Raw genomic sequence first — 25,673 nt, forward strand, 5'->3', positions numbered from 1 at the left:
GTAAAAGAGCAAATAAAACGATACATAAGAAAGAAATATTACTTTTATCTTATTATGCTTGGTTCTGATTTAGAGTTTAGAGTTATCGATGCTAGAATTAGAAGTTTGTCTACACGTGCTCCCCTACAGTGCAGGAAGGTTAGGAATAAAGCGCCAAATCTAAAAACACGGACAGGAAGAAACACTTGTATGTCAATGTTGTTAATGTAGGTGATAAAACTGCTGCTCATCCGTCCAGGTATGTCAAATAGAAAACTACAGCGAAGGAAATATTAGTAAGGAATTTTGTTACACTTATAGGTTTCTATTGCTCGTAAAGTTTGCTCAAGAGAGCAATAATCACTACAGAAATGGTTTTAACGCTTGTTGAATGTATTATTATCAAGACCATATGAGCTGTCAAACGGCGTCCTTATTAAACTTTTGTAACTTAGTTCTTGTATAATTAATATTCATGCAATGAGCTCTAATTAATCAAGGGACTGCATTAAACATTTGTAGTTTCATGAAATGATTTGTTACCGTAGGACTATTGAAGTGAAGTGCAAAAAAAGCATCAAATGGGTTATAAAAAGGTGATTAGAAGTGTTAGTTTTAATTTTAAATAAAATTATTTTTAATTTCAACTTTTAGTACCTGCGCAGTAAAGTTTGAAAAATGTATTTTAAGCATTTTCAAATAAAATTGTAAAAAGTAAATATAATAGAAATTATAACACAAAACATTATGTGACATGACATTTAATTCATACCTTTGAACGAACATGATCTACAGATCAGTTAAGCATTATAGAATTATTTTTATCATCATAATTAAAACCTGCAAATATTTGAGATAAATGATGTCAAGAATTTGTATTATAATTATTACAGTTTATTTATGTATAAAACTGAATTAAAATAAAAAGTTGTCTTTGTGATTCTTTTTTTTTTTTTTTTTTTTCTTTCTTTTTTTTAAACTTGTAACAGATTGGTCTTGGCAAATATATACATTATATATATATTTATATTTATATATTTTTTTTATATTTATATATATATATTTATATATATATATATATATATATATATATATATATATATGTGTGTGTGTGTGTGTGTATATTTATTTAGATATATATTTATATATTTTTTATATTTATATATATTTATATATATATATTTTTTATATTTATATATATATATGTGTGTGTATATATATTTATTTATATATATATTTTTTATATTTATATATATTTTTATATATATATATATATATATATATATATATATTTGCCAAGACCAATCAAGTTTAAAAAAAAAAGAAAAAAAAAATCACAAAGACAACTTTTTAATTTAATTCAGTTTTATAAATAAATAAACTAAAATAATTATAATACAAATTCTTGTACAAAATATAATATGTATATATATATATATGCTTCATTAAGTTACTTTTACAAAACCTTGTCTAGTAATCACAAATTACTTGAAACATTGTACATTTGTCAAAAGGTGTGAAAATCCTGAATCAAACACTTAAAAGAATTAAAAATGTTTCTTTATAAATTATTTTTTTCTGAAGAGAGCAAAAAAAAAAAAATTAACAATGTTTCAACTATTAGGGTTTATAAAAGATGAACTATAATTTATGTCCAGACCATCATCTGCTGCTTTCTTACAGAATACTCCATGTCTAAGTGATCCGGTTGAGTCTTCAGATGAATATGATGCTTAGTCCGGATCAGGTGTCCTTCATAGGACTGGCGTTTGAGACTTATGTGATGGAGCACCACAAGAATGACATCCTGCAGATCTTCCAGGAGGCCAGTGAAGATGCTCACCATCCTGTTGTCGTGAATGCCATGACCTTATTCGAAGACAATATGGAGGTTGGAGAGTGTTTCAATGCGTTCCCCAGCCAGGTGCTGCCTATATTTGACAATGCCCTACACAGAGCGGTCCAGACCATCTCTCAGTCTTCGTCACTGCAGGAGAGTTTTAAACTCAAACACAATCTGCATGTTCGTATTTCAGGTAAGCATGTATAAGAACGTCCACTTTTTTACAATGACTCCTGTATAAAGACTCAACAATCAGGATTTTATATAGTTTCTGTGTGTGTTTGTGCAACTTTCTGACCAGCTTGACACAACAACCAATAACACAAATTTGGGTAGTCTTTTTTAAAAAAAACCTATTGGAAATAATTTTTCTATTAGCTTGTATTGCAGAAATTGCACACTTCATTTTTAATTTTAAAAGGTTTTGTGAAAAATACAAGAAAAAAAATGTTTTAATTGTAAATAAAGTAATTCCTAATTTCAGCTGATCTTGAATATCTTTCGTTAAGTAGTTTCAAAACATAATTATTACATTTATATTTATTTTTGACTTATTTTATAAATTACGTAGTAATTAATAAATATTATGTAAGTATTATGTAAGTTATTTGTAAAACGTTCATTATTTAGAATTTAAGTAAATAATTTTTCTAAACTCATTTCCAATCTTGTACTTATACAATAAAGCTTGAGTCTTTTATTAAGTATTATTTTTAAGTATTAACATAATTTAATATGTAATATTTAATAATTAAAGATGTTTATGAAACTTATCATATAATTATTTATGTATGTTATTATAATTATTATTAAAGCTTGAGTCTTTCATTAAGTATTTTCAAAACATATATATATATATATATATATATATATATATATATATATATGGTATTTAATAATTATATAAATATGTAATTATTAAAGATGTTTATAAAATTTATTCTATAATGTAAATTCTTATAATTATTATTGTATTATAACATTAATTATATGTCTTATTATATAACAGTTAAATGTTTATTATATAAATTTAGTAATTTATTAATATGTATAAATTATAAATTAATATTATAATTAAAATTAGAATTAAAGTATAAATTATGTAAATTGTTGTATTTAATGATTTAATATATATAATATTTAATAATATACATATTTAATTATTAAAGCTGCTTATGAAACTTATAATTATTTATAACTATATAATTATGTATATTAATATTATTATACAATAAAGCTTGAATCTTTTAAGTATTAATTTTTTATTGAGTATTAACATAATTTGATATATAATATTTAATAATTAAAGATGTTTATGAAACGTATTATATAATTATTATGTGAATTATTATAATCATTATTAAAGCTCGTCTTTTATTAAGTATTTTATAAAATGTTTATAACATGTATTATAATTATGTAAATGATTGTAATTATTATATTATAACAAATCATGTCTCATTAGTATTAAAGTAAAATGTTTTATTATTTTATAAATTATATAGTACTTAATAAATATTATATAATTGTTAATGTAAATTATGTGTTATTTAATTATTAAAGTTATTTGTAACACTTTCGTTATTTAGAATATAGGTGAATATTTTTTCCCCTATTTATTAATTTCTAAACTCAGCTGATCTTGTATTTATACAATAAAAGCTTAAATCTTTCAGTAAATACATATATGTACATATGTATATAATTTATATATAATATTAAATGTGTATATATATTATAATTATATAATATTTATTTAAAGTTGTTTATACAACTTACATTTTATTTAGAATTTAAGTGTATAATATTTACTTTATGTATTCTAATCTATATTTTAAAATCTCAACTAAAAAATTAGAATCACATCTTTCAATCAGTATTTGAAGTATCAAACCATGATAACATGATTATTTGCTTAGATAAAATATCATTAAAGTGGATATTCAGGTATGTACATATTTATACATTTAACATTTTAAACAAAATAAATGATTATTTACACAATAATTTTATATTTAATCTATTGCATACATTCAGATCAGCTAAGCACCGTTTAGTGTTTGGCATTAACCTGTTAGTAAAAAGGTATTTTTAAAGTGTTACCAACTTGTCCCGGTACTGAAGTGTTTTAAGGCCTGACAGTAATGCTGTATGTGCACTTCAGACTAGAGCATGTGCTGTCAATATTACAGCTCTTGCTGATGAAACTATTACGCCTATTTATGCATAACAGTAAACAATTCTTTTAATTCCAATATGATTATAAGGCTGACTGTTCTCCTTGTGTAACTGAGAGATCTGTGCTGCCATAAAGCTGCAGAGTGCCTCCGACTGCCTGTTTCATTTGCTCTTGAAGGCTCATAGCCTATTAGTTTGTCAATGCAACACAGAGGCTGTTTCCCACTACAGGCAATTAGACCCCAGCGCACGGTGGCAGACAGCTCGTTTGTCCTGCCGTGAACCGTTATCTGTTATCGTGGTCGCTTCCTCTGATCTAGTGTCATATAACCTGCAGGATATGCTGATGTGTTTTTCTCTGTAACAACAATCTCGTTACGTGTCGGCATGTTGGCTCTCTGTGAGTGGGAGCTGGAGGGAGATCAGATGAAGCTTTGTGTGGCTGGTCAGGTGCGAGTGCAAACACTGCATGATGTAACAATAAGATGAGCAATGGCTCTGCAGGAGCGCTATTGATCTGGATCTGAGGAGAGAGGGAGGACGTCTCATGTGAGAGGTCAGACAGACACATGGGCTGTTGGAGGAAAAAACAGCTGAATGAGGCTTTGAAGGAATATTTCATGAAAACTCTGTCAGTATTTACTCGCCCCATGTCACTCCAAACTGTATGCTGTTATATTTTCTGTGGGACGTAAAAGGAGAATGATTGTGATGAATGAATGATTCCTCTGATTGTTTGACTTCAGACTAATAATTTTCAATCAGACTTATGCTTGGTGGCAGAGTTATTATCATTAACTAAAAATAAAACACTATTGTACATTAAAATAAAGCTGAAATCAAATATGAGGAGGAAAAATGTAACAAAATAAATGAAAATAAGCAACGTGGCCTTGGCAACTAACTAACATAAGTTTAAGTGACATGAAAATTATTAAATGGAAATGAATAAAGACTTAATCTGAACTAAACTGAAATTAAAAAAATTAAAACAAAAAACTAAAATATATAAATATAAAAAATATTAACAGCAATAATAAAAATGACAACGGCACATAGCAAAATTAATAAAAATTAAAATGAAATATAAAAAGTAAATGCTATTTTAAAATATTAGTAATACTAGTAAAAACTATTAGTAAACATTATTAGTAGTTCTACTATTATTGGTAGTAATTATAACTGTTAGTAAATATTATTGGTAAGTAGTAATTAAAACTGAGTACATTTTATCTGGAAAAAAAAACTAATAGAAAATGTTAGTAAAAACTAATATTTTACCAATTAGTTAGCAATGTTACAACTAAACACTAAATTTACTAAAATGGAAAAAAGAAAATTTTAAATAAGATTTTCTTAAATAAAATAAATAAATATTAATGAATAAAATAAATAAAAATATTATTAGTATTATTAGTAGTAGTAATTATAACTATTAGTAGTAATTATAACTACTCTGAACGTTATTAGTATTATTAGTAATCGTACTATTATTAGCAATTATAACCATTAGTAAATATTATCTGAAAAAAGTATTGGTGTATATAACAATATAACATATTATTGAACACTAATATTTTACCAATAAATTAGCAATGTTACAACTTTACTGAACTAACATTACTGAACACTAAAATGACTAAAATGGAAATAAATAAAAAAACTTAAACTGAACTAAAACTAAAATAAAAAATAAATTAAAATGAAATAATAAAATATATAAATGTAAAATAATGACAGCAATAATAAAAATGACAACAGCATATAACAAAATGACAAAAAATTAAACTAAAATTAAAATAAAAAATAAAAGAAAAATATGAAAATAAGTGCTATTTTAAAATAGTAATATTAGTATAAACTTTAGAAAATATTAGTATTATCAGTAATCCTACTATTATTAGTAATAATTATAACTATTAGTAAATATTATTAGTAAGTAGAAATTAGCTAATAAATGAGCAATGTTACAACTAACAACAACTAAATAAAAATGACAACAGCCCATAGAATTACTAAAGATTAAGCAAAAATGTAAATGGAAAAAAAAAAGCTGTTTTAAAATAATAGTAATATTAGTAAAAACTAAGTAAATATTATTAGTATTGTATTTTTAGTAACTATAAGTAAATATATAAAGTTAGTAAAAACTAATATTTTACTAATAAATTAGCAATGTTACAATTGGCATTACAAAACACTAAAATTACAAAAATGGACAAATTAAACAAATGAGCAATAATAAAAATGTCACAGGCACATAAAATTGCTTAAAATAAAATGAACAAAATAAAATGAAAAATAAATGTTAGTTTAAAGTATTAGAAATATTTAAAAAATATAAGATGTTAAAATATAAAAAAAAAACATTAGTAATACTAAAAATATAGTATATAAATAAATTATACTAAATATATATATTGGCAATGACATAGCAACACCCTGGCCATTGTGTTGTCGACTTTTGTATGGGTGAAGCGTACCACTCATGCAAATTAACTCATGTAAATGTTACAGGTCTCTAGATGGATGTAGCCAAGACTCGGACTGCTGTAGGGAGTGTGTCAGCAATAATCAGCTGACTGACCTTTCCTGTTCCCTAGATGTTTTATCCCGTTTGTGGACAAAGGAGAGTTATAAATAGCCTGGGCACAGACTCCACTCATAGATCCAGAATGCTGTGAATATGAAAGGGGCTCTGAAAATAGGACATAAATATAGCCATAAAAAGTACACAGACCATTGGTCGTATCACGATGAAAAAGCACGTCATGTGTCTGGATGCTTTCAAGCTTTGGTGAAGGTCATTAGTGAGTAATATTGCGCATCCAGGTGGTGTCTCAGCAAACCTGGTAGATAAAATCGTCTGTTGTCTTCCTGTAATATAAAAGATGACGCGCATTAAAGGTTAGGCAAGGTGAGATAGATAAAATATTGCTATATTGAGAAATGTTATTAAAATATTAAGAATATTATTTAATATTATACATTTAATTTTAATATTATACATTAGACATTTTAAATGCAATGTATTCCTGTGATGGCAATGTTTATGTTAAAACCATGATGCATGTTTTTCATTTACATATACCATGATATAATAATAATAATAATAATAATAATAATAATAATAGTAATAATAATAATAATAATCTTTATTTTCTATACTGCTGTTAAATGTTACTTCTTAAAGCACTTTACAAAAAACTAATAAAACATCAAAATACACCATATAAAAATTATAAAACAAGCAAAAAAGGAACAAAACACTTACAAATAAAATAATATAAAAATTCAGGTAAAAGCTTTCCTAAAGAAATGAGGCAAGATTTAAAAATATTAAAAGAAAATAAAAATAAAAAATATTTTAAAAAATGTTAAAAATTGCCTGCCTTTATATATATATATATATATATATATATATATATATATATATATATATATATATTTATTTATATAATTTTATTTATTTTTTTTTTTTTTTTTTTTACTTCTTTTATTAAGCAAGGGTGCATTAAATTGATCCTAAGTAAAAATATAAGTTTTAACTTTTTTTTTTTTTTTAATGCACCCTTGTTTAATAAAAGAAGCTCTTTCAATCAAAATAAAATAAAATTCTAAACCCAACGTTTTAAATGGTATTTTTTAATTTCTATTTTTACATATAGGTAAAACACTGCGGTAACAATTTACAATAATGTCCCATTAGTTAATGTTAGTTAATGCATTAACTAATATTACTTAGCAATGAGCAATGCAATGTTTTTTTTTTTTTTTTTTTTTTTTTTTTTGTAATATATAAGATATAAAAGATCAAATATAAATTTTTGTAATATAAAATATATGTATAAATATTTGTAATATATAAATATAAATGTATTTACTGTCATTTTTGATCAATTTAATGCACCCTTTCTTAAAAGAAGCTTTCAATAAAAAATAAAATAAAATAAAATATTAAAATTTTAAATGGTGTTTTTTCTTTCTATTTTTACATCTAGGTAAAACCTTATGGTAACACTTTACAATAATGTCCCATTAGTTAATGTTAGTTAATGCATCACAGATATAAAAATACAAATATTAATAGTTTAGGCTTAGGCCCATTAAATATTATTAAAAGATACTACATTTCATTTTAATAATGTATTAGTAACTTTTGGAATTAACATTAAGATTAATATGCTTTAGAAGTATGTTTCATTGCTATTTCATGTTAACTAATATAATTAACTAATGTTAATAAAACAGAACCATATTATAAAATGCAAAGAGACTAACATTTTATTAGCATATGAAAAATTGTAATGCATGAAAAGTGGAAATTTCTGTGCAAACTTTTTTTTTTTATACAAGTACAAACTTGAATACAGTTTATGCTGCAGAAATTTAAAACAGAGATGCTGTTATTTTTAAAAATAGCAGTTTCTTTCTATGGAAATAGTTCTCTCTGGAATTTTGTAATGGATTTGAGATTGTGTTTTGTGCTTTTAAAAAACTTTGTGTTCTTGTCTAATGATGCAATCTGTTTAGAAAACACAATGGTCTAAATCCTTAAAATCAGTGCAGTTTTCACAATATATCATGAATATTCAGTGTTTTGCCCAGCCCTAATCTGCTTATCTAAAAACAGCAGACTGACATAGACAGGAAGAGAGTGAAGATTGTTTTAGATGACGTGTAGGTTGAGAGGGGAGGCTTGCGTTTGATCCCTGAGGTATGTGGGATGGATCGTATTGCATTGTGGCGAAGCCAAGTGCTTTTCTCTCACGTCCTGCAGGAGATGATTGCCGTCACCTGTAATTACACGCTCTTCATCCGTAGCCCTGCATACGTGACTCATCTGAATAAACACTTTACTCAAACCCATTTTCTCCGCAGCCATTGCAGTGTCTGTGGTTAGAGGGGAAAGAATGAATGCAGCTCTATTTAACTCTGGCGTTTTTGATTCTTCTTTCTTTTATGTTTTTCTATGATGCAACCGTGACGGGCCAGGTCATATTCAAATATTGAATGTGCTCCGGGTTGATTCATTATGCAAGAAAGTGCAAGAGACTGTAATTCAGCTTTAGAACTTTTCATGAATGAATATGCAGCGCCATCTCGCGGTAGAAGACGTAACATCTTAAAAAGGAGCTCTTGAAAGCTGTGGTGGAATAACACTGACACCAAGTGGTTAATATGATGCATGCTTAAAATAAACTCAAAATAAAAATGGCTTTTTTTCCCATGCTACACTTTTGCAGGTTTGCCTATGTGTCCTGAGCTGACCAGAGATCACATTCCTAAAGCTAGAGACGTGGGCCACTTCCTGTCCGTCACGGGTACGGTCATTCGCACTAGTGTGACCAAAGTGCTGGAGTATGAGAGGGACTACATGTGCAATAAATGCAGGCACGTGTTCTCCGTGCAGGCTTCGTTTGAGCAGTTTTACTCCTTTGCTCCACCCACCAGCTGCCCCAACGAGGATGGATGCAATTCTTTCAAATTCACCTGCTTGTCTGGAAGTGACGCCCCTCCGGCCACCTGCAAGGACTACCAGGAGATCAAAATCCAAGAGCAGGTGAGATGATGTTTATACAGCCTGAGCAACCTCGTGCTAAAGTAATACTTCAGTTCAGCCCTCTTCCAAAAGAGGGTTAGTGATTCCCATTTTGTGTGCCATCCAGTCAATGGTCTGTGGGATCTCAAATTATAATAATAATAATAATAATAATAATAATAATAATAATAATAATAAAAATAACTATAATAAAAAAAATTAAAAGTATATAAATTTTTTACAATAACATGTAAGTAATAATAAAATAAAATATAATTAATTATATAATTGTATATTAATAATTAATCAATTAAAAAAATTATTATTTTAAAATTGTGTTTTATTAAAATTTAAATGTAATTATAAAAAATACAATTAAATATACATACAATTTTAAATTAATAATTGTAACTAAAATTTATATAAATGTAGGGCTGGGCAATACGGCCAAAAATTATCACGATAATTTTTTTTCATATCAGTCAATATCTATAATTATCACATTTCTTTCAAGTTTAAAGGAAGATATTTGCTACAGTGTGAAAGTTGTAAAAACCAGACGGTTAAATGTGGCTTCAAAATATTCTTTATGGTCAGAACATTACTTGAATTCTTCACACTTTTTCCAGTCATTTTTCCTTAACAAAATAAATATCTTAATAGAAAAAAATTTTTTCTTTGTTTTGCATCTTTTAATGAGTAATGTTGCTTAAAATCAAGAAACAGGTTTGTGTTACCTGATAATATTAATAATAATATAACTTTTTGTCTCTTAGAAATACACATTTGATAGTATCTTGACTGTTATGATAATAACAGTTAAAACTACAAATATAGCACCTCAAAACCATGGTAAAAATGTAATATGCTTCCTAGGTATTTGCATGAAAATAGTAACTTAGTCTAATTATATTTAGTATAAATGCATAAACGCTATAGCTTAATAACAGAAAAACTGTAATTATATTCCATTACTCCTTCAATGCATTTAATACACGTCTACATAATAAAATGTCTAATATAATAAAATTCGACACAAATATACCCACATTTCTGACAGAATACCACTGTGCAGTTAGTGCTACTACAGTAAATCTATGGTAAATGATGGCAATTTGTAGATTTAAAAACCTTCGTTGCACACAGTGTTTCTCCTGGTTGTCAGCGCTGTTTCATCTGGCTATAAACCGAGTCATCTGTGTTCCTCACTGAACTCAAGCGCTTCACACTGGCGCTGTTTAGTGACCGAGACTGATTATCCACGAGTGAATGCACCTGCTCTAATAAGTTCGCGCCGTGCCGTCGTTTGAACTTTGATCCGAGCTGATAAACGGTCTGAGTGGCGCGCTTTGACTAACGCTCTTTTGTTCTGTCTTTGCCGCATAAACATTATATTGAACATTTATCGAACTTATCGTTTAGCGAGGAAATTCATATGGCGCGTTAATTATCGTTATCGATTTATCGCCCAGCCCTATGTAAAAAGTGTAAAATTGTAAAAGCATTTACAAAAAAAGAGCTAAACGACATGTTTATTTTTTGCATGGCAAAATCTGACAGAGCACCTTCACCCACAGGTCCAGAAACTGTCGGTGGGCAGTATCCCTCGATCCATGCTCATCATCCTGGAGGACGACCTTGTGGACAGCTGCAAATCAGGTAAATGCTGAGTACTGGTGGAAATAGAGTCTTGTCACAGTGCAGGACTGAAATCTCTATCACTTAATTGTGAATCTACACTTAAAATGAATATAAAATGAAATTAATATATAAATATATGGGTGGTTGACAAATAAAAATTGGACTGTGTCCTATGGTGTGACAGCAAAAATGTACAAAAAAAAAACCGTAACATCCAAATAACATGAGGAAAATGTATCTGCATTATTACAGTTACAAATAGCATGAGAGAGGTTTATCTTCAGTGTTAGTGGTATTTTTTTTTTTTCTTTATTTTTTTACATTTTTCCATCACACCACAGGACACACTGATACATCAACTACCCCAGACAAAAAGAGTATTATTGTGAAATATTATTGCAATTTTAAAATAGTGATTTTGTATTTTAATATACTTTAAAATAGAATTTATTCCTGTGATGCAAAGCTGAATTTTCAGCATTATTACTCCAGTATTCAGTGTCACATGAAATCATTCTAATAAGCTTTTATAAATCAATGTTGGAAGCATTTGTGCTGCTTAATAATTTTTGGAACCTGTGATACTTTTTCCAGGATTCTTTGAATAAAATGTTAAAAAGAACAGAATTTATTTATTTATTTGTAACAGGAATCTTTTGTAACAATATACGCTACCGTTCAAAGTTGACTTTTGTCTTTGCTATCAATTGTTAGAAAAGATTTCTATTTTGAATAAATGCTGTTCTTTTTAACCTTTTATTCATCAAAGAATCCTGGAAAAAGAATCACAGGTTCCAACAAATATTAAGCAGCACAACTGTTTCCAAAATTGATAATAAATCAGCATATTAGAATGATTTCTGAAGGATCATGTGACACTTAAGACTGGAGTAATGATGCTGAAAATTCAGCTTTGCATCACAGAAATAAATAATGTTTTAAAGTATATTAAAATAGAAAAATGTTATTTTAAATTGCAATAATATTTCATAAAATTACTACTTTCTGTATTTTTGATCAGATAAATGGAACATTGATGAGCTATATACTATATGAGATATATACTATAGTATATATGTATACTAGTGTATATATATATACTATACTGTTATATATATAACAGTTCTTTCTGGTCCTCGAATCCGATTGGCTGAGAGGAATGCGATATTCTGGTGGTATATCAACTCCAACCATTTCACCATTTGTATTACTTGCAGTATTTCTCACAGCGATTGTCATGGCGACCGCCCAAATCCACTATAATTTTTTAAATATTACTGTTTTTGTCACGGAATGTAGTTTCTTAGGCGAGAATGTACTTTAGACTTCACATGTGGTTTGTTAATAAATAGAATGTTTATTTTGAAAATTTTCTTTGATGTTTTTGGAGATGTGAGCTCAAGGGTGTCAGCGGCCGTTCAGTACTCATAAACCAACCAAGAGCAGCCTTACCTCGGCCAGTTCTTCTGGAATTTGCCGCTGGCAAATTATATATTTTATTGAATGTGTGTGAGTGTGTGTAAACATATTCATGTTCATTTTTTAAACCCAGTGTATTTTTTTTTTTTTTTTTTTTTTTTTTGCTGATATAATAATAGTAACATTCCTCAGGGCAACATCATGTGTCTTTTTCCCTCATATAATGCTGTCATGTGTTTTTCTCGCAGGCGATGACATCACTGTGTATGGAGTTGTGTGTCAGCGCTGGAAGCCGATGTTTCTGGATTGCCGCTGTGATGTGGAGATCGTGTTGAAAGCGAACTATATCGAGGTCAATAATGAGCAGTCCACCACAGCACTGGTGCTGGAAGACATTCAGAAGGAGTTTGAAGATTTCTGGGACAGTCACAAACACGACCCCATTGCTGGTACACAATTGGTGTCTTTTAAAAACATTGAATCTGGGAAGCCCAGTCTAGTAGTACAAAGAAACAACATGGCATTTTTAATACTATGTCTGCTCAGCATTTAAAAGATTTCTCTCTTTCTTATTGCTGTCCAAACTCAATTATAATCCCTGTAGAGGAAGTTCAGTTGATTAGGTGCATGTACAGTAATCTGTTGCCAGTGGTGTTTGCTAAGGCACACTATCTGTATTAGGCTACTGTTGCTCATAGGGTTATTGGGTTAGGGATTTGAACACATCCCTAACTGCAAGTATTAAACTTTGGCATGTAACTCGTCCTGTATCGTTTGTGCAGTGAACATGAATAATACTTCACATGATGGATGTTAGAGAAAAACAGAGAAAACATATAGCTGCTAAAAGCAATTACTGGGGTTCAAGAGCTTTAAGGCATATGAAGTACATATGAAAAAAAGACTGTAACCACCTAAATCAGTGATTTAAAAACACAAACCCAGGTAATTTACCTTATAAATATTATGTTTTTTTAATGGTTATGACTGTTATAGCACCAGCTGTGGTCCGATCTTGTTAAAACTTTGCATGCTTGTTTAGAATCACCTGCCGCATATGCTCAAGCAGGATTCATGACATTTTGAGTTTTCCTTTAGGAAAACCTTGTAGGATTTTGGGTAAATTTGAACAGGCCCCTTTTCTAAATGATCCCGTCATGCCTTCCCAGAGGGTAAATTTCAACTTTTTTTTTTTTTATAATTATTGACCTAGAGAGTCTGGAGAATTGTACTGCAGTGTTTTTTCCAGTTTTCAAAAGTAGGTTTTTCACATTTTTCTCAATCATTTAACAAATTATTTGATTGACAGCAGTGGTTCTAGAGGCAAAGTTGTCTGGAATGAGGAGGTCTATCGTATGATACAAATATCGTGGATATGTGCGAAAAACCACGCAACGTACAATTGTTTACACCCTTGAAAAATGCCATACCGCCCCCCCAGTGGCTGATTTCTTTCACATTTCTCACAGACCTTTGGGGCCATGAACCAAACAGGCCCACTGAGTTTTGTTCCGATCAGCTTCCGTTAACCTCGTCTAATGGGTGCTCAAACTTCATCAGCCAATGGCAGACATGTGTTTTTTTTTTTTTTTTTTTTTTTTTTTTTTTTAGATATGTAAATGTCCTTATAGACATTTGTGGCACTTTGGACCAAGGCCGTGCACAGTGATTTTCATGTTGATAGAAATGGCTATACCTACACAACCATTTGTCCTATGTTTTTTTTTCCCTCTTGAGGTTCTGTGACCTCAGATTGAGCTCTTGCATAAGTGTTCTAAGTTTGGCGGAGATACCTCATTCTGTTCAGGAGTTAAAGGAACACTCCACTTTTTTTTGAGAATAGGCTCATTGTCCAACTCCCCTGGAGTTAAACAGTTGAGTTTTACCGTTTTCAAATCCATCTCCGGGGCTGGCGGTAGCACTTTTAGCATAGCTTAGCGTAGATCATTGTATCTGATTAGACTGATAGCATCTCACTCAAAAATGACCATATATACTTATGATATTTTTTCGATTTAACACTTGACTCTTCTGTAGTTACATCGTGTACTAAGACTGACGGAAAATGAAAAGTTGTGATTTTCTAGGCTGATATGACCAGGAACTATACTCTCATTCTGGCGTAATGATCAAGGAACTTTGCTGCCGTATCATGGGTGCAGCAGGCGCAATGATATTACACAGTGCCTGAAAGTGACCGGGACTAAGTTCATGTAGATGCAGAGTTGTGCCTCCTGCAGCCATGGTACGGCAGCAAAGTTCCTTGATCATTACGCCAGAATGAGAATATAGTTCCTAGACATATTGGCCAAGAAAATCGCAACTTTTAATTTTTCGTCCGTCTTTGTACACGATGTAACTACAGAAGAGTCAAGTTTTAAACAGGAAAAATATCGAAAATCTAATCAGATTCAATTGTCTATGCTAAGCTATGCTAGAAGTGCTACCGCCAGACCCGGAGATCGGCTGGAGATGGATTCGAAAACAGTAAAACTCAACTGTTTAGCTCTAGGGGAGTTGGAAAATGAGCCTATTTTTAAAAAAAGTGAAGTGTTCCTTTAAAGGCATTTTACTAAAAGTGGCCCCGCCCCAGCGATTTTCATGTGTTTTTAGGACAAATGGTTGCATAGGTATAGCCATTTTTATGTTTTTAACCCTCTTGAGGTCCTTTGCCTTACGTATGTGTTTTGAGTTTGGTGACGATATCTCATTTCGTTCAGGAGTTAAGGGCATTTTACTAAAAGTGGCCCTGCCCCTTTCAATTGTTTTGGCGTCCCTTTGCGATAGTGAGTTGAAAGTTTGAACTTTTTTTGATAATTATTGACTCTCCAGAGAATCTTTCTGCACTGGTTTGTTTCAGATCGGGTGAAAAACCTAGGACTAGTTCAAAATTTTTAGGTAAAATTTCGCGACTGACAGTTTAAGCACTATGAACAATTTTACTTTTGATTGCTGTAGTGCCCTCCCGTTAGGCTGACTGGGGTGAGTCTTGGTGACATTGTTGGCGGTGTGAGTACTACCATCCCTCCAAGTTTCAAGTCTCAGTGGCTTACGGTTTGGTCTGCCTGATCAGTTTTATGTGGAGATTGCTGATCCTTGGCCATTCTAACAATTACAATAGGGAATAAAAACATAGGGAACAACCTAGTAATGCTCAAGCAACTGCTTAGAGGACCTTAACAGCCACCCAGAACATTTTAGCAAACTCCCAGAACACCAAAACGCCTTGGCAACATCCCAGTCAACCCTAGCAGCCAATCATAATGTAAAAAGAACCCATGGGATTCAGTGTGGGTTTATGAATCATAAAATCCGTCTCTCTTATTCTTTCTCTCTCTCTTTCTCTTGACATTCCGAAGGCAGGAATGAGATCTTGATGAGTCTTTGCCCTCAGGTGTTCGGCATGTACGTCGTCAAGCTGGCTGTTGCTATGGTTTTGGCAGGTGGGGTACAGAGAATAGATGCGTCTGGAACCAAGGTGAGAGGTATGCGTTCACATTGCACATAATGGTCAGTCAGACATTTGGAGTTATTGTGAAACAAAGTTCAGAGATGTGCTTGAAAAGTGTATTGCTCTTGTGAATAGCTCTGACTCAAAGTATGCGCTCTATTTAGGAGAGTCTCATCTGTTGCTCGTGGGCGATCCGGGCACTGGGAAGTCACAGTTTCTGAAATACGCAGCTAAGATTACACCACGCTCTGTGCTCACCGCAGGAATCGGATCTACTAATGCAGGTTCCACACGTTCTTCTGAACCACACTGCACTGGCTCATTAACATTCAAAATAAGCACAAAGTTCTTAAAGGGATAGTTCACCCAAAAATGAAAATTCTCTCATTAATTACTCGCCCTCATGTCGTTCCAAACCCGTAAGACTTTCAATCATTTTTGGAACACAAATTAAGATATTTTTGATCAAATCAGAGAGCTTTCTTAACCTGCATAGGCAGCAATGGTGGATTTTTGGGTGAACTGTCTCTTTAAATATTATTCTACTGTGCAGTAAGCATCATTGTTTGTATCATTGTGAAATGCTGGTCAGGTCTGACAGTGGCGGCTGTTAAGGACTCTGGAGAGTGGCATCTGGAGGCAGGAGCCCTTGTTCTCTCTGATGGAGGTCTGTGCTGCATCGATGAGTTCAACAGCATCAAAGAGCATGACCGCACCAGCATCCACGAGGCCATGGAGCAACAAACCATCAGTGTGGCCAAAGCTGGGTGAGTGCCTGAGTCATATATGACTAGAGGGGGAAAACCCAGTTTTTTTTTTTATTAACCAAAAGTTGTGAGCATCACATTAAATGTCCTTAAATGTTCTTCTTTTGTAGAATGGTGTGCAAACTAGACACAAGGACCACCATTCTGGCAGCTACTAACCCAAAGGGGCAGTATGACCCTAATGTGTCAGTTTCTGTGAACGTGGCCCTCGCCAGCCCCCTCCTGAGTCGCTTTGACCTCGTACTGGTTCTGCTGGATACTAAAAACCCAGAATGGGACAAAATAATCTCCTCTTTCATCCTACAGAATAAAGGTTTGTCCCAGAGAAGAATCTTATGTTTTGTCAAAACCTTATTAGGGGTCTTCAGAGGACGTGTATATATTTTATATTACGCTTACGTTATAGTACACTACCAGTCAAAAGTTTTCAAACAGTAAGATTTTTAATGTTTTTTAAAGAAGTCTCTTCTGCTCACCAAGCCTGCATTTATTTAATTCAAAATACAGGAAAAGCAGTAATATTGTGAAGTATTTTTACTATTTAAAATAACTGTTTTCTATTTTAATATATTTTTAGGCATAATTTATTCCTGTGATCAAAGATAAATTTTCAGCATCATTACTCCAGTCTTACTCCATGTCACATAATCCATCAGAAATCATTCTAATATGCTGATTTGTTGTTCAAGAAACGTTTATTATTAATATTATTAATATTAATATTTAATATTAATATTTAAAACAGTTGAATACATTTTTTCAGGATTCTTGGATGAATAGAAAGATCCAAAGATAAGCATTTATTTGAAATAAAAAGCTTTTGTAATATTTTCCATTATACCATTCAAAAGCCTGAAGTCAGTATAATTCTTTTAATAGAAATTAATACTTTTATTCAGCAAGGATGCGTTAAATTGATCAAATGTGTTAATAAAGACATTTATAATGTTACAAAACTTTCTATTCATTAAAGAAACCTAAAAAAAATTATACTCAGCTGTTTTCAACATAATAATAATAATAATAATTATTATTATTTTATAAGCAACAAATCATAACATTAGAATATTTCTGAAGGATCATGTGTCTGATGCTAAAAATTCAGCTATGAAATCACAGGAATAAAATGTTAAAATATATTCAAATAGAAAACAGTTATTTTAAATAGTAAAATATTTCATAATTTTACTGTTTTTGCTGTACTTTTAATCAAATAAATGCAGGTTGAGCAGAAGAGACTTCTTCAAAAAAAAAAAAAATTTTTTTTGACTTTATACTATATTTTATTTTATTTTTTTTATTTTAATTTATTATTTGTCTTTATAAATTATTATTTATATATAATATTTCTATATTGATTTAAATAATTTAATATTCTTAATACTATTCTTAATATATTAATACTTAATTTAATACTATATGTATTCTTTGTAGAAATGAAATATTTTCCAGATCATATTTGATGCATATTTTTATTTTTTTATTTTATTTATTTTTTTTGCACTACAAGTGTGTCTTGTAGCTGCCTTTGCATTTCTAGGTCATCCCTACAAAATATCCTTTGAGTCATGTCCTGATTCCATGAATATATTTTTTGACACAATTTTAGTACCTGACGCATATAGTATGTTTTTGTTGTACATGGCATACAAAAAAATGTTGCTGTTTTTTTTAGTCATCTGATGTGTTTTATCCAGCCTGACTGCTGGTTGGTGCTTCCCTCATGGGATTTGTTGCTTGTTCAGTCTTCGTTTTTTCCCGAGTGATGCCACTTTGATAGAAAAACCTGTCCCCTCGAGGGCTGGATCACCCTTCATTTGGTTGAGAATCTCTTTGATACTCACTAGAAGTTAATGGTGAAGCCTTACCATTTGTTGCATATTTATAAAATATTCATCTTAACATCTCTCAGCTCTCTTCCCTCATGTTTTTATCCCACAGGAGCTCCGACTGAGTCTTCATGTTTATGGAGTATGGAGAAGATGAGGGCCTATTTCTGCCTGATCAAGACTCTTAAGCCTTGTATAACACAGGAAGCAAACACCATCCTAAGCCGCTACTATCAGCTGCAGAGACAGAGCGACAGCCGTAACGCCGCCCGGACGACCATCCGCATGCTGGAGAGTCTCAGCCGCCTCGCTGAGGGTCAGATGCTCATAATATATAACATGCAGCATAATGTTTGATTTTCCTCCCTCTGCTTTTCTATAGAATTTCATTTGTTATGTGCTAAAACTGATGCCCACCTGACTGTCTCTCTGTGCGTTTCAGCTCATGCCAGGCTGATGTTTAGAGAGACGGTGACAGTAGAGGACGCTGTTGTTGTGGTGTCTGTTATGGAGTGCTCCATGCAGGTCTGTTTATTGCTACTGTCAACCAGAAGCTATATTAAATTGTTGAGAACTGGATAAGTATATTACTGGTGTTTGCCTCAGGGAGGAGCTCTACTTGGAAATGTGAATGCTCTGCACACCTCTTTTCCTGATGACCCCTGTGAACAGTATAAAACACAGTGTGAGATTGTGCTGGAGAGGCTGGGATTGACTGATATCCTTCACAAAGAGCTGCAAAGACTTTCAAGGTAAAACTATGATAACTATGACTATGAAATGATAAATGTAATTTTTATATAAATGATATATAATTATATATATAATATGACATGTTTTTTAAGTTTTGATTTATATTACTAATTACATACAATTGTAGAAAAATATTGTAGAACAAAAACTAATAATCCTAACTACAAAATTTATTTATATATATATATATATATATATATACATACACGTGTGTGTACTGTGTAATTATTTTGTATATATGACTACAAACACATTTATGTATATATTTAAGAAATATTTACAAGTATGTAATTATCATTTTTAATTTACATAAAAATATTTTGAACATAACATATTTTTCTTAAATATATACATTAATTTGTGAGTACTTGTATATACATAATAATTACACACAGTAGACACACATACATTAGGCAAACTTAAACTTCTTATTTTTATATGCAATTAATCATTTGACAGTCCTAAAGCATATATATATATATATATATATATATAAAATTTTGTAGTTAGGATTATTAGTTTTTGTTCTACAATATTTTTTTACAATTGTATGTAATTAGTAATATAAATCAAAACTTAAAAAACATGTAATATTAATATAATATTGTTTTTATAATAATAAATAAATATGAGTCAAATGTGTATTTAATCTGAATATCAATATGAACATAATTTTGAATAATATTAATATATTAGTTTCATTATTGAAATATGTGTGTATTTGTACGTTTTAATTATAGAAGCCTCTTTCTGCTACTGAATAAAAAATAAAAAAGGTCTTTTTGTTGCAGTTGCGAGTTCTCGCAATTATAACTTTCTTTCTCATAATTGAGTTGGCTTTTTTTTCTCAGAATTGCTAGATATAAACTTTTTTTTATAGTTATAAGCCCAATACTGAGAGGGGAAAAAGACCAACATTTTCTCGGAATTGCGACTTTATATGTCACAATTCTGACTTAAAAACTTGCAACTGCATGTTATGAAGTTAGAATTGCAAGACAGAAATGATGTAACAAAAAGATAGAAGCTAAGTAACATGAAGATAGAAAAAAAAGTGAAATATAAACTCACAATTCTTACTTTTTCTTGCAATTCTGACTTTTTTTGAGTTATAAAGTCCAATTCTGAGGGGAAAAAATACTTTTTGTCTTGAAATTCCAACTTTATATCTCACAATTGCAAGTTTATATCTCACAATTCTGAGAAAAAAGTCAGAATTGTGAGTTTGCATTGCAATTCTGAGAAAAAAAAAAAAGTCCAAATTGCAAGATGTAAACTCTAACTTGTGAGAAAGAGTCAGAATTGTGAGATACAAAGCCGCAATTACCTTTTTTTTGTTTTTTATTCAGTGGTGGAAAGGGGCTTCCATATTGTAAAGCACATAGAAAGCTTGCGTAAAATTCATCTGAGCACTTCAAAAATCTGAGATTCCTCTTAAGAACAGCTTTTGTGTTCCTCTTCAGGCTAAAGAACAGAAGACCGGGCTCCCCTAAAGGAACCGAACCACGTAGTGGCCACACCAGCGAGCATCCAGCTGGTCAAAATCACAGTAATGTTGAGGTGACCACTGATTCAGACCCTAGCCTGGACTGGTTCCACTCCTTATCCAGCCCAACTGGTACCGGCTCCGTCGTTCACACCTCCCCCGTCATCACCTCCACACAGAACGCTGCCACCACCATCACCACACTGGGCACGACGGTGTTGCCTAGCAACAACTGTTCCATACGCCGCAAGGGCTCTGTGTGGGAGAAGGATGAGGATTCATCCGTGGTTGAGGCTGTTGTGGAAAAGGGCTCCAAAAAGCTCAGAGCCAAACGGCTGAAAGAGATGAAAGCATCCCTCCTGCTGAACGAGGAAAGAGCTGTAGAAGAGATGGGTGATGATTTCGAGATGTTCTCCCACAGTACACCCAAGACAGGAAAGAAACCTTCAAAAAGGAAAAACACAGACCAGGAGGCAGATTTCAGAGCTGAGAGCGGTGAGGATTTACGTAGCAAACTTACGAACTTCACATTCAAGCCCAGAGAGAGAATGACTCACACCGATCAGCCGGTGCATGAGGGGGCGAAACCTAATGCACCTCAGGTGCCAGAAAAACAGGCCGAAAGAGGGAACCTGTCAAACTCACGTCCCCCAGCAGAGGGCAGCAGAGCTAATAAGAAACCCCGGTTAGGAACTCACAATAAAACCAAAGAAATTTCCTCTGAGGTCTTGAATGATGAGAGCACCGGGACGTCTGAGGACACCGAACATCAACAACAGCTGGTGTCCAGACTCAACAGCCTCTCTCCAGGTGAGAATAATGGCAACACTAATAAACACCCACCGATGACAGACCTCCCAAAGGCAAAGGTGGCCGGTTCGACTCTGGCCATGCTTTCCAGGTTCTCTTTTACGGGGTCATCTGAGGAAAAGACTGGAGATAAAACAGTCCCAGTACCACAAGTGGCCATAAACGGCAGTACAAACAAAGTGCCAGCAAACTCAGTTTCTGCAGAGCAGGAGAACACAAGAACACAGGCCGGGAAAAATATAACCACTGATGTGAAGACCACCACAATGCAGAGGGGCAATGCGAGGACAGAACAGGAAGAAGTGGGAGAGAACGCTACAAAGAAGAGGAGATGTTTTGAATTGGGCTCCGGAGGCCCCGCAGGACTCCTCAAAGGTTTTTCGCTGTTCAGCTCGTCTGTCATAGACGATGAAGATTTAGATGCTGACTGGAACTGATGCAACAGGAGATGTTTGTTGTGTGTTAGCAGTATATATAAATTTTATGTTTATTTTTCATTTAAATGCAGTGTGGTGTGTTTTAATGGCTGCCAAACTGATTCTGATGTCACAGTAAAAAGAGTCTCTATTTGCACGTTTGTTTTTGTTTTAGTAAATATCAATTACATTTTGTATGTCTGTTTTTGTTTTCTCAGTAATTTTTTATATATAGTTACATTCACATTTACTGTACATAACACTTTTTTTTCTTGCGAAAGCGGCATATGAACTTGCAATTCTGATTTTTTTTTTTTTTTTTTTTCTTCCCCCATGCAAATGCGGCATGTAAACTTTAAATTCTGACTTCTTTTTTTCTTGCAATTACGGCATATAAACAAGCAATTCTGACTTTTTTTTTTTTTGCAATTGCAGCACAAACTCGCAGTTCTGACTTTTTTCGTACGAATGCGGCACATAAACTCGCAATTCTGACTTTTTTCTTACAATTGCAGCATAAACTTGCAATTCTGACTTTTTTCTCACAATTACGGCATATAAACAAGCAATTCTGACTTTTGTTTTCTTGCCAATGTGACACAAACTCACAATTCCGACTTTTTTCTTGCCAATTCGACACAAACTCGCAATTCTGGCTTTTTTCTTGCCAATGCGACAAACTCGCAATTCTGACTTTTTTCTCACAACTGCAACACAAACTTGCAATTCTGACTTTTTTCTCGCAATAGCAGCATATGAACTCACAATTCAGACTTTTTACCCGCAATTGCGCTGTATAAACTCGCAGTTCTGACTTTTTTTCTCAGAAATGTGAGATATAAACTCTTGCTATTGCTAGTTAAAGTTCAATTCTGAGGGGAAAAAGTTTATATCTCACAGTTCTGTCTTAATAACTTGCCTGTTATAAAGTCAGAATAACAAGATATAAACTCGCAATTCTGAATATAAAAAAAAAGTCAGAATTGTGTGATTAAAAAGTTGCAATTAACCTTTTTTGTTTATTCAGTGGCGGAATGGGTTTCCATATTTTATTGCAATTTATCATCTAAAAAAAAAAAATGCAATTTCCCTGATTTTTTTAAATAGGATTTATGTAAATTCAATTATTATGATTTTGTCTTTTTTCCCCCCACAGGGCTAATTTTTTTACTAAATGAAAGGGCGAATGCTATTTTCACCCCTACAATCCACTTATGTACCAAAACCTGAAGTTTAATTTTACAAGACAAATTTTAATTCTCCCTCCAACACTTGAATCCAGCATAATTAAGATTTCTGTTATGATTGCATTGCCACTGTTTCTGCTGAATACCAAATTGGTTTGTTCATTTTCCTCATGGCTCTAACCTCAAAACCACATGATTTATGAATTACCCTTTTTCCAGCTTATTATTCATAAAAAAAAAAAAATCTGTGTGGACTAGGGGCCCTAAATTAGTCTCGTTTGTTTCAGAAAAGCGAGCACAATCCTTTTCCCACTTTAAGTAAACCACCAATTCTAAATGTACAGTAAAACAGTTAGATAATGAAGCCGGTTACAGTTAACGACCTAACAGTGCATGTTTAATTGCCGTGCAGTAATTTGTTGTTCAACAATAGTTGTATTTGGCCAGCAAAAATAAAGCCAGGCCCATGCAAAGCTAAATAACCATCAAAACAGATGCTTAGTGGATGCTGTAAGAGATGTTTTCAGGCTTGAACAATTTACCCCTTGGGAACAATGAATAACACCATGGTGAAGAGATGTTGTGTATTGTCATGGTGACGGATTGCATTCCATTGGGAGTTTAGGGATGGAGGTACTGCAGTAGATGATAATAGGATCATACAGGATCTGCTGCCATCCCCAAGGTCAAAATCATGGATTAAGATGATTAAGTCAAGTACATTTTACTTGTTTGTCATTCAAATCTCTTTAACAGCCACAAAAAAAATCACCTCATTTGTGTATTGCTGTTTTATATGGAAATAATCAACTTTTCCAAGGTTATTGGTGTGTGAGAGTGTGTATGATATCTATTTTTATAAACCTAACTGGTATTTGTAATATTGCTGTATTTGTCCTTTAAGCAAGGGCATGATTTTATAGATGCATGTGTTAATGTGTAACTATAATAAGCTTTTGTTTTGTGTTGAAGCAGTTATGAGATCATTCCCATTGACTGGCTGAGTTACTAGAGAAGTCTAATCTTCTTTCGGAGAGGGTCAAGGTCTGTGCAGCTTCTGTATTCCTCTCAGAGGAGAACTGCGGTAAAGGGAGGCTGAAGGTAAGATGAGACGTTAATGGATCCTAAACTTCCTGCAGATGGATCACTGGCCTTATCAATAATGAAGCGTTATTGATTTAATGTCTCTGAATGTACCACCAAGGATACCCAAAACCCCCCAAAACCCAAAACTCACCATTACATCATTCATTGGGCACCTTACAGTACTTTAGAAGACTGGGTTTGGGACATTTTAAAGCTTTTTTGCAGTAAAATATGAATCATTTAGTCTAATGTCATAAAACCAGCAAACTGAGCCAGTAATAGTACTGACAGTGTCGTGTAAACATGGCTGAAGATGCAAAAAGAGGAACAGACAAATCGAATCAATTGAGTGAGTCATTTATGCTGGAACCGCTCCGATTGATTCAAACTCGTGACTTCGATCATTCAGTTCAAGTGACTCACTAGCCAAAAAAAAAACAGCCATTAATTTTCGAATTTCCACATCACTTGTAATGATTTAAAAAAAAAAAACACTTTTAGTGGTTGGTGAAATGGAGCTTTTCAATGATTCACTTTCAAAGCGCTCCAATCGGATCGCGTATCATTGATTCAGATCGGTAAATGATTCACGTTCCGCGCTCCCAGTTCTGATTTGAATAATTTAATTCTAATAATTTAATTCGCGAAATGATTCGCAAACCCGGTGCGAAGTTGCTATCTAAATCAAATGAATTGCGAAGCCCCTCCGACGCGAATCATTATTCAGATCAGGACTTCGGAGCGCGGATCTCGAATCATTTGAATCATTTAGCAAGTTAAATGATTCGCGATCCACGCTCCGAGTCCTGATCTGAATAATTTAATCCGAATTATTTAGTTTAAACCCACTTCGAAGTTCCAATCTAAATCACAAATAATCTGATTTACATCACAACTTCGAACCGGGTTTGCGAATCATTTCGCAAATTAATATTCAGATCGGGACTTTGGATCGCGAATCATTTGATTTACATTTACGTTTGTTCCTTGAAAATAAAAATAAAAAGTAGTGATTGAAAAATCCTTTGAAAGAATTTCATTTTACAGTATCTGCACGAATCCTTAAGTTTTCAGGACATTTTTAAGGCTGTTATTATTTTTTTTAATCCATATTATAAAGAAGTTACTTCTCTGTTAAAGTATTTTATATGTGACTGCTTAAATGATACATAGATATATGTAGCATATATTGTTATGTGCAAATTTACATATTCCTTTACATATATTTTTGCTAAATTTAAGTTTTGTGTTTTTTGCTTAGTTTTTTTTTTTAAGTTTATTTTATC

The 25,673-nt window shown here is 32.1% G+C and overlaps 1 protein-coding gene across 4 annotated transcripts; it reads left to right on the forward strand.

Annotated features, from left to right (window-relative positions):
• Positions 1-152: 152 nt before the first annotated feature.
• On the forward strand, positions 153-24,343 carry mcm9 (minichromosome maintenance 9 homologous recombination repair factor). Of its 4 annotated transcripts, XM_051137850.1 has the most exons (14): positions 191-275; positions 1,663-2,015; positions 9,247-9,563; positions 11,120-11,201; positions 12,851-13,051; positions 15,962-16,087; positions 16,218-16,337; positions 16,646-16,820; positions 16,931-17,133; positions 18,762-18,965; positions 19,092-19,174; positions 19,256-19,401; positions 20,866-22,155; positions 24,274-24,343. In XM_051137850.1, the coding sequence occupies exons 2-13, from the start codon at positions 1,700-1,702 to the stop codon at positions 22,133-22,135; spliced, it is 3,243 nt and encodes a 1,080-aa protein (XP_050993807.1). In that variant the 5' UTR covers positions 191-275; positions 1,663-1,699; the 3' UTR covers positions 22,136-22,155; positions 24,274-24,343. The 4 variants fall into 4 exon arrangements, 3 of the variants coding, with proteins under 3 accessions (XP_050993806.1, XP_050993807.1, XP_050993805.1); XM_051137849.1 differs by lacking the exon at positions 24,274-24,343 and having other exon boundaries at positions 153-238; positions 20,866-22,271; XM_051137848.1 differs by lacking the exon at positions 24,274-24,343 and having other exon boundaries at positions 20,866-22,272.
• The last annotated feature ends 1,330 nt before the right edge of the window (positions 24,344-25,673 follow it).

This window comes from Labeo rohita, chromosome 20, assembly GCF_022985175.1.
Source record: "Labeo rohita strain BAU-BD-2019 chromosome 20, IGBB_LRoh.1.0, whole genome shotgun sequence".
NCBI classification, from domain to species: domain Eukaryota; kingdom Metazoa; phylum Chordata; class Actinopteri; order Cypriniformes; family Cyprinidae; genus Labeo; species Labeo rohita.